Source organism: Cebus imitator, unplaced genomic scaffold (genome assembly GCF_001604975.1).
Source record: "Cebus imitator isolate Cc_AM_T3 unplaced genomic scaffold, Cebus_imitator-1.0 Scaffold112, whole genome shotgun sequence".
NCBI classification, from domain to species: domain Eukaryota; kingdom Metazoa; phylum Chordata; class Mammalia; order Primates; family Cebidae; genus Cebus; species Cebus imitator.
The window spans coordinates 1,949,034-1,959,572 of record NW_016107427.1 but is presented as its reverse complement, the minus strand read 5'-3'; the positions used below and the strand labels follow the sequence as shown (position 1 = coordinate 1,959,572).

At 48.4% G+C, this 10,539-nt stretch overlaps 1 protein-coding gene across 5 annotated transcripts in view; it reads right to left on the bottom strand.

The window, feature by feature from the left end:
- Positions 1–8,933: 8,933 nt before the first annotated feature.
- Positions 8,934–10,539, bottom strand: part of ITGB2 (integrin subunit beta 2) — a 45,311-nt gene continuing 43,705 nt past the window's right edge. For all 5 annotated transcript variants that reach the window (XM_017538626.2, XM_017538627.2, XM_037742016.1 and 2 more), the window contains 2 exons: positions 9,699–9,865; positions 8,934–9,400 (listed from right to left, as the gene is read on the bottom strand). In XM_017538626.2, coding sequence (XP_017394115.1) covers positions 9,338–9,400; positions 9,699–9,865 — 230 coding nt within the window. In that variant the 3' untranslated portion in view covers positions 8,934–9,337. The remainder of the gene's footprint in view (positions 9,401–9,698; positions 9,866–10,539) is intronic.

Sequence of the window (10,539 nt, the reverse complement as noted above, 5' to 3'; positions counted from 1 at the left end):
CTAGGTCGGGGCCTCGCCGGGGCCGGGGACAGAACCTCCTGCCTTCCTAGTTCATGACCCTCGTGGATTCGCTTCTCCTTTGTCCTGTCTGCTTAGACCGGAGACGGGAAACCGTGACCGCCGTACCCTCTGACGTGTTAATTGGACCCTCCCCAAAACATGCACCCCCCATCATCAGTCAGACGCTGTGGCTGTGACTGTGCGCCCGCCTCGTGGGAAGGACACCGCGGTCCTGCTAAAAGCCCCTTGGCCTCTGCCTGCCTGGGGGCCCCCTTGCCTCCCTGCTTCCGAGGGCGGACTCCATTCCTCTGGAGTTGGTGTTTCTGGGTGGGTCAGCCTCCAACTGACTTTGAATCAGTGCCCCCTGAGTTAGATTGACCCTTTGGTAATTTGAGGTTGGTATTTTGGCGCCTGCAGATGGGCCCAAAGCCAGCCTCCTGGGATCTGTGCCACTTCTCTGGCACCCGGAGCGCTGGCACCCACGGAGCGGCCTTGGCTCACCCGACCTCCTGGGAACCCGTCGGCGTCTCTGGCAGTCTCCCAGGGCTGAGGTTCAGCCTCTGTTCCGCCTACCCAGGTCCACAGCCGTGGGGCTGGGGTTGAAGCTTGGTTTTAAGGGAGGAGTTTCATTTGTTATTTCTCCAAACAGCTGTTTGCAGGTGCGTGGTTTCACTTTCTTTCCGGGTTAAGGTTTCGTGTGTCTTGCTAAAGTTCGCAACCTTTTTTCTCCTTCAAATTTGGACAAGGGGAAAGCAGTTTCTCTTTGAAAAGAAGCAGCGAATCGTGGCTTAAGCAAAACGTGTCATCTTTAAAATTGGCCAGGTTCTGGAGCTGAGTTCAATTGACATGTCTAAACTGTCTTCTTGGGTAACCAGAATTTCCCTTATAGTCTTTTGTCACTTAAGAGAACTCATAAGCAATGGTCCATCCAGAACCAAGTCTTTCTCCAGGAAGGGCCCACCTTTGGAAACTCCAGCTGGATTCCTGTGCGGTGCTTATGGCGCCACCTCTTGTCATTATTTAGAAAAATTGTGTCACATAACTTGTGAAAAAACATTTCAGTGACCAAAACCGGGTCCCTTGAAATACCAAGCTAATTTACTTGTTTGCCCAATTGGAAAACACTTGCTCGAGGATAAAGCAGTTTTGGGGAGAGTTGTTTTTGTTTTTTAAATGGTATTTGGAAGCATCCAAAAGAAGTTCTAATAAAGGTATTTCTTTACGAGAGAAAAACAAAAAAAATTTATCTAAAATAATTTCTGAATTGAAAAAGACTGCTGAAATTTCTCCCCCTCCTCCCTCAGCTCCTCCTTCTCTTTATCCTTTGTTGTCTGAACTACCTGGCTCAGACCCCACCTTTCTTCCTCTTCCTCCTCCTCCTCCTCCTGTTTTGGGGCCATTTCTCAAACAGCCAGTGTCTGACAGGGTCCAACCAGGTACCCTGGTTCATCGGTTATGATCAAAGGTAGAACTTACAAATATAATCAAGGAATTTCCCAATGCTCACCAGGACCCTACTTGTTTTTCCAGAGAATTCAAATACCTGAGTGTGTGACCCTGGCTCTACTTTGGGAAAAATAAAAATTACTTTAAAAAGAGAGTTAACACAGTTCTTGTTGCTGACACAAGGGCTTGCTGATACAGCAGCTGTGCTGTCTGTACTAAATCCCACCTTGTTAGGAGGTTCCATTCCTTGGAGTAAAGAAAAAAAAATTCAAAGGGTAGGTGTCACTAATCCTCCTGTAATGGCACATAAATCTCAGCCTATAGCTTTTAAACTCAGTCCTTTACGGAGGACTCACATTTTCCTTCTGGTTCTATCAGCTGCCATCCATCTTATAAAAAGAGACTTCTTAGAATTATAATAACCACGTTTCTTTCTCCCAAAGGGGGGAAATGTATTTAGAATTAGCTGACAAAGCTGAGTTACTAGACATAAAGAATGTTTCAGAATCTAACTCAATTGCAATCCATATTGCCCTAGAAGACATTAAATTATTGAATATTGAAGAATTACAAAACCTACTAAAGGTAATACTTGATCAAATATGGTCCGAGTCTTCCACTGATACTGGAAGAATCCCCTTGGCTACCCAATCAAAGTCCTTTACCATAATGGACTTCTGTAGCATGTGAGTTCCTGTGGATGAAAGTGTTGACTTCCCTTTACCTTTACTTGGGAAGGCAGACAATATACACAGACAGCCATGCCGAGGGCTACACTGAGAGCCCAACTTAGGCAAAAACAGTTCTCTTAGATATTGACTTGTCTTTAAAAAATTTTTTTAATACAATACATGGACAGTTTACTCCTTTGCTCAGAAGATAAGCAAGCTTTTATAGAATGTTGGAAACAGATGCATGGTGCCACAGAGAAAAATCAGCACTAAGACAAAGGATCTCTCAGCAAGGTAATTTTACTTTCTGCAGAAAGGTACTCCTGTTAGCCATCTTGCCATGGGAGTACAACAAACAAAGGAAATGCAGACATATTTGTCTTTTATGCATTTGGGGTCGTCTTTACTGCTGTGTCTGACCTCCATTGGCTAGAGCCAGACCTCATAATCTACAACTGAACCCGACTGGCTAACGCTTAAAACTTTCTTGAATAGGTAAAAGCAATGGAAAACAAAAAGGAAGTCCAAATAAGGAAGGGACAGGAAGTTGCCTGTGAAAGGACTTAGAAATCTAGTAACATAAATATTCTGGTTAAAGTACAAGGACATAGAATGTACTACGTGCCTGTGAGCATGTCTGGCACAAATACGTTGGTTAACGCACAAGGACATAGAATGTACTTACTCCTTTATATCTAACAGCTAGATAGGGTAGTGCTTAACAAAGAGTCACTAGTAAAAGGCAAGAAAGCTTTGAAGAAGTCTTTCTTCAAAGGGCATTGCCACTTGTGAGCTGCAGCTATAAAGAGACTTATTTCTAATATTTATTATTATTATTATTTAACAAGAAAGGAAACTTTGAAGAGGAACTTTTCTACTTGCCACATAGAAGATGGGATATATTCATTACAATAGCCCTAAGGGGACATTAAATTTCTAAAGAAACACTTCAGTTTTATAAAAAACCAGTAAAGTACTTGGGCCACTTAATATCTAAAGAAGGACTTTCTATTAATCTAGATTAAAAGGAATTTTAGATTTCCACCACCAACAACCAAGAAACAAAAGAGTTTGGGGGACTGTCAGGATATTATAGAAATTGGATCCCAAACTTTTCTTTAAAGCTCAGCCATTATATGCTCTCTAAAAACAGGACATGCCAGGCCCTTTAGAGTCAGCAGAAGAAAATCCACCAACATTCAAAATGATCAAATGTGACCTTGCTAATTCTCTGCCTTTGGGGCATCCAAATTATAACCTTCCAATTTTATTATTTGTCTAATACATGAAAGTGGTGGAGATGCTTTAGGGGGTCCCAAAACACAAAGATCAAAATAGACTCACAGGCATGTCCCAGCTCACAGCCTATGCTCCTTCCTTATTTGGACTTCCTTTTTGCCTTTTGTTCTCCATTGCTTTTACCTATTTAGGTAAGTTTTAAGTTGTTAGCCAATCAGATTTTAGTTTAGACTGTGAAGTTCAGCTCCAACCAATGGAGATCCAACACAGCAGTAAGGACCCAATGCATAAAGAATAAGTATCCTTGCCTTTCTTTTGTTCATGGTAGTCACATGGCAAGATGGCTGACAAGGAGTACCCTTTGCAGAAAGTAAAATTGCCTTGCTGAGAAAACTTTTTGTCTGAATGCTAATTTTTTCCTTGCAATACCTAGGAACAAGCATTGTGTCTCTAACATTTAGTTTCCAACTTTCTGCCATAACTAGGTATTGAAGGTGTTACTTGACATGTAGAGGCCCCAACCAGTTATATACAAAAGGCCTTAAGTCATAGCAAGATGGATATCTTATTAAATAATAAACTAACTTGAGAAAATCTGTATTGTAAAACCATATGGCTTTAGACATACTCACTGAAGCCCAGGGGAAACCTGTGGCTGTCATAAAACTAAATGCTGTATCTATATCCCAGATAAATTCAAATAACATTACTAAATTCATGGCTGACATGAAAACCCACATAAACCAACATTTCAGAGCCAAAACCTCCTCTAAACAACTGGGTAAATAGCTTGTCTGGATCTTGGCAAACTTAGTGACAAAAACTATTAACTTATTCTAGAAAGCGCAGTCACTTTTTGTGTTTGTCCTGTTTGATCTGGCTCAGCATAAAGAGATTAAGTGGTTGAAAAGGGCCCTTGGCATCTCTGAGCCACTTCTTCCAGTTTAAGTACTTTATATCTTCATTGGGATCTTCTATTGTATAAAAAGATGTTTAAAAATCTATTTGCAGGCTGGGCACGGTGGCTCATGCCTGTAAAAACACTGGGAGGCCAAGGTGGGCAGATTGCTTGAGGTCAGGAGACCAGCATGGCCAACATGGTGAAACCCTGTCTCTACTAAAAATCCAAAAATTAGCCAGGTGTGGTGGCACACACCTGTAGTCTCAGCTGCTTGGGAGGCTGAGGCAGGAGAATCTCTTGAACCCACAAGGCAGAGGATGCAGTGAGTTGAGATCATACCATTGCACTCCAGCCTGGGCCACACAGTGAGATTATATCTCAAAAAATAAAAATAAAAAAAGGCTTGGTGCAGTGGCTCACCCCTATAATCCCAGCACTTTGGGGGGGTGAGGCAGGCAGATCACCTGAGGTTGGGAGTTCAAGACCAGCCTGACCAACATGGTAAAACCCCATCTCTACTAAAAATACAAAATTAGCTGGGTATGGTGGCACATGACTGTAGTCCCGGCTACTCGAGAGGCTGAGGCAGGAGAATTGCTTGAACCCAGGAGGTGGAGGTTGTGGTGAGCTGAGATGATGCCATTGCACTCCAGCCTGGGCAACAAGAGCGAAACTCTGCCTCAAAAAAAAAAAAAATCTGTTTGCAGGAACAGAATCAATACAAGTCTAGTTTAGAACTGTGCCCGTAAAACAACCTTTTTTTATCCTAACAGTACAACTGTACAATGCTAATTTAATAGTATTTGAAGGACATTAGGCGTTTGTAAACATTAACCAAAACTCAGTGAATACTACCACATTGTAAACAATGCCTTTGATATGGAATTTTAAAATATAGCCAAGTTTTGGGACAATTTAAGAATGCAGAAGTTCAAAAAATACTTGGTATAATCCAAGTTCCTGTTTTAACCACATAGAAGCCAAGATTTAAAAAGAGGAAATGGAGGCATTGTGTAATTTAACACGTCTGAAATTCAAAGATACATATTCAATTGTCAAAGACCTTCAAGCTCAGAGGAATGACCCAAATGGCACATTATATGGGAAGTACAACTCTAATGACTTTTTAGAGAAACAGAATGGTTACTTAGAGCAGTCTGGAGTTAAAAGTGCATATGTCTTTCCATGAAGAAAGATGGTTATGGAATTAAACTGATATCATTGTGATACAATCACAATGGCATCAGCTTAGGAGAAATGACAGCTGAGCCCCAAAGCCAGGGAAAGGGCTGTCCACAGGCACAGACAGCCACGGTGGGCTGGAGCCAGAGCCCTCCTTGGGAAATTCCAGGGCCCCCACCTCATTGTGCATGTTGGAGTCACCTGCTGGGGATTTCCACCAGAGTTTTTATTTGGTGATTGTTTGTGCTGTTGGATTTTTTTTTTTTTTTTTTTTTGGTCGTTATGAGTACCTTCCTTAGTAGGTAAAAGAGTTACTTCCAGAAAGGCTGCATAAAAAGAGTGAAGCTTCGGGTAACACATTAAACCACCAGATGATTAACATTGGGGAGAACAAGGAGAGCACCTGAAGGTCCCAGAGCTTGGCCTCACTTTGGAAGGGGTAGACAATGGGGAGCCTAGGTCTGTGGGAGCCCTTAGACAGGCAGGGGTCAGCAGGGTTCTGGGGTGGAGGGAGGGTGGGCTGGGCCACAGGCCAGGTCCCACTTCCCATGACTGGACTAAGCAGTAATGCAGAACCTGCCTCCCTGGTATGTGGGATGACTCCTGTGCAATTGTACGCAGTTGTTAGCTTCCTGGTTTCAGAGCTGCTCTGTGCCACATGGGGTCTCTTGTGGTCACGGATTTGTCCTTGACCAAGACACAGACAGTTCTGGTTGCCCATCCCTTGCAAGCAGTTATGATTCTCAAAGCACTTTCTGTGCCAGCCAATCCAAATCCTCCCAGGGCCAGGCTTTGGTGATCCCTCCACCTGTACTTTTGACAAGACAGAACACAGCTTGTTCCAGGTCATGCAGCCAGTAAGAAGTAGAGCTGGACATGGACTGGAGGCTCACCCTTGGAGTCTGTGCTCCTCCCTGTGTCTCAGGAGCTCCCCTCAGTTCCCTGGAACAAGGCTGGAACATCAAAACGACCTTCTGAAAACTGGCAGGAAAATGTCAGAAAAGCAAAATGGATTGAGGGCATCTGACAGTTTGTCTTACTAGAGGCACATCTGGGGGTTATCCAGGCCATTGCTGCAATCACTGAGATGGGTCTCGAGCCAGGGCACGTGTGTGCTAGGACCCTGGCTCAGGGCCTGTCGCCCATTGCACGGTGATGAACCAATATACCGAAATAGCGGGAGATGCAGCAGAGAAAGAGCCTAAGACTCGTGGGGCAGCCAAGCGAGGAGACGGGAGGAAACAAACCCACCTCCCTCGGGGCTTGGGGATGGTGTTTTTCAGGGGTCTGTGCAGGTGATGGGGTCTGAAGTGTGGGGACTGCTGACTTATGAATAAGTGAGGAGTGAAGTCACGGGATGGGGGATGAAGAACCACATTCTTGAACTGAGGCGGTTCCTTTGTGGGGCCTTCAGACCAGTTGGCATCAGCTGTTCTGCCAGAATTCAGGGTATAGGAAACACCTCAAGCAATTCTTGGCTTAAAAGGTCCAGGCTCAGAGATTCTACCTCTAGGAAGAATGGGAAGCAGGTGGTCCATGTGCTGTGACTCTTGTTAACAGCTGCAGGAAGGTGAGCACAGTGCCCACTACACCCCAGTCAGTGCCTAACTCCAGTTCTTCCCAAAGCCTGCCTTGGAATTCTCCGTAACCCTGTAAAGAGGGTTTCACCAAGGCTGGTATCTGATCTCTGCCGGACGCGCTACAGGCCAGGGCTTCTGATTGCCTGGGTCACCCTTCCCAGTCCCTCCTTCCTGAGGGGGCATCACCACCCTGCACACACCCCTGAAGACCACACCTTGATGTCGACAGCTTGACCTCCATCTCCTAGCTTTGTCTGGTGGTTGTCAAACTACAGGGTCCACTGGTATCCCTGGTGGACCTGCAAAGCCCAGATTGCTGGGACCACCTGGAGTGCCGCTGACTAGCAGGTCTGGGGCCAGGTCGAGAAGGCACCTCTGACAAGCTCCCACGTGAGGCTTGGTGCCCAGGTCAGCCTTGGAGAACTGAGGCTCGAGGCCAGCGGGTCCCCACCCTGGCTGCGCAGCAGCCTCCCCGAGGATGCACTAAACACCAGCCACAGCAGCTCTTCTCCAGCAGGGCAGGGGCATTTAAAGCCCCCAGGCACAGGCTGGGTGGAGGAACATTGAGCTGGGCAGTGGGCGGTGATGGAGCATCCAGCCATTTCTAGCTCCTCCCACCTGCCCAGGTAAAGGCTCCCAGGCATGTACAGCAAAAGGTCTCACGCAGTTGGAAGTTTGTGTTTTTTTTGTATTTTGTTTTTCTCTGGGTTTTTTGCTGTCACCCAGGATGGAGTGCAGTGGCGCAATCACAGCTCACTGCAACCTCCAACTCCTAGGCTTAAGCTGTCCTCCTGCCTCAGCCTCCCAAGTAGCTGGGACTACAGGCACGTGCCACCACACTGCTAATTTTTTTGAATGTTTAGTAGAGATGGAGTCTCACTGTTGGAGGCTGGGTCACCAGGAGTGCTGTGTGACTCAGGGTTGAGGCTGATCTCGAATTGCTGAGGTCAACCAACCCTCCCACCGTGGCCTCCCAAAGTGCTGGGATTATAAGCGTGAGCCACCGTGCCTGGCCACAGTTAGAATTGTAAAGTAGGGGCCTAAAGCAGATGCCTCCACACATGCCCATTTGCAGGTTTGCAGTGGCCCTGGCAATGTGGCCAGTTTTGCGGCTTGGCCAGACAAACTGAGGGGTTTCCCAGGACAAGGGCCTTTCTATGCGAACACCGGGACGTTCACCAACTGCAGCCATGGCCAGCAGCCAGCTTGTGTCTGGAGCTCTCGGGCAGATCCGTGTGGAGCTTACTGCTGAATTCTGCTTTGGGGCTGTGAGCGGCTTTGGCATAGCCCAGTTTCCACACTTCCCCTAAAGTGGTAAAGCAGTACTGGCTTCCTCTCCTCTGAGTACCCCAGTTGGAGGCAGAGAGGACTCTGCAGACAGCTGGGGAGAGGTGCAGACACAGCTGGAAGGGAGGAAGAGAGAGCCAGAGGAGAGGTGTAGACTCAGTTGAAAGGGAGGTGTAGACAGCTAGGGGAGGTATAGACACAGCTTGGGGGGAGGTGTGGACAGTCAGAGGGGAGGTGTGGACAGCCAAAGGGAAGGTGTCAATGGCTGGAAGGGAGGTGTAGACAGCTGGAGGCGAGGTGTAGATGGCTACAGGGGAGGGCAGGCAGACACCCACTTCCCTGCTTTGCTCCTGCCTTGGTCAGCCTCCACCGAAGGCACCTCTTTGGTGGGGCCACCACACCACACCACATTTCTGGAAATGCACCTAGGATTTGGGACAGGGGCTCAGAGCAGGGCCCTGTGCAGACCAGCAGGTAAGGCAGGAAAGGCGAAAGCAGACCCTGCCCCCTGGTCTGAAGCCAGCCGGTGTGCCTATGTGGTGGAGGGCAGCAGGCAGGACCACCTTGCCACCTTGCGCTTGGCCACCTTGCCAGTTGGGGACAGAGCGGACACAGTGCCCAGTTTCTATGGACAGCCTGTATTGAAGTTTTATTTTTTTTCCATACATATGGTTGATTAGCAATATAATTTATAGGATGTCGTTTTTTACCCTGACAAGTTTAAATGTAAATAAATTGGCACCACCTTTAATTAGACTGCTGTCCTGACTTGCACGGGGAGCACACACCTAAACTCACTAGCCTCAAGCCCTCCCTTCTCAAGTCTCCAAGCAAAGACTGTGCAGGTCGGAGCTGTCCCTTCTGATTTTCCCTTGTAAGCATCTGGCCATGCCTGCCATTTTGAGGGCAGAAAATAACAGTGGATTTCTGGTTAATGGGTGATATCCTCAAGAGCTGTCGAAAGCCGTGTCTCGGCCACATAATGGGGGAGTCATGGTGGGTCCCGACGGTCTTTTTGTCACCAAGTGCTCCTAACTCTCAGCAAACTTCGGGTTCATGACCGTTGTGGTGGCGCTCTTAAAAAGCGGATTATCCTGGTGGGAAATGCACACAGGGGCTGTGAGTGTGGGATGTTTTCAGAGCAGAATCTTTCTCTCTGAGGACATGCCCTGCATGGAAGATGGCTTTGAGGAAGAGCTAGAAGTGGGGCAGCCCTCCCAGGGTCCCAGCACTGGTGGCCAAGCTCACCCACGGTGGCGCACACTCAGAGGACAAGCTACACGGGAGGCTGGGGTACAGCCAAGTGCAGGTGTCTGAGGCCTCCTGCAGCAGGTCGGGGAGCATGGGATGCGTGCACCGCTCCGAGTGGGACCCCCAAAGACAGCCACTTACGTTGTTCCACTGGGACTTGAGCTTCTCCTTCTCAAAGCGCCTGTACTCCCGGAGGTCACTCAGGTGGGTCAGAGCCTTCCAGATGACCAGCAGGAGGACGCCAATCAGCACGATGCCCGCCACAGTGCCCCCTACAATGGCGGCGATGTTGGGGCCCGCAACACATTCTAGGGGAGAAGCCACACACCCGGGCATCAGTCCAGCCCTATCTCACTGGGCCGTGTGTGCCCATGGGTCGAGATCGTCGCTCAACCCAGCACTCAGACGACAGAGCTTCCCGGGGCCCGGGCTCACCGTCCATCACCAAAGCCAGGGTCAGTGAGGACCTGGCCTAGCCCCAGCCAGATTCAAGGCCATGCCCCATGGTTCCAAATGAAACCTAAGGGCCATTGCCACTACCCCTGCTCACGGAGAAGGCAGGGCCAGGGTAGAGCGCAAATACTGGGGGTAGGAGACGGTGCAAGGGACCCGCACTCCTACAGCAGAGTTCAGGACAGGGCTGAGGGTCCCTGCTGGAGTTCGCTCCCCCCACCACAAAGGTGATTTATGATCACCAAGGACAGGACCAGAGACCTGAGCTCAGGAGGTGATGCCGCCAGCGGGATGAGCAGGGCAAGGCCCTGGTTCCCGTGGCAGCTGTGCCCGCCACCTGAGCGTGGCTTCTGTGGGCCATAGTGGGTTAGGCCTATGGCTGCTGACACCAGGACAGTCACCAGCATTCAGTGTAGTCCCTGGCCTGGACCCACATCCTCCTTCCCCGTGCCCCCTGCTGACATCCTGACCCCACACCCTCACTCCCTATCCCCCCTCCTCCCATCCTGACCCCACACCCTCACTCCCC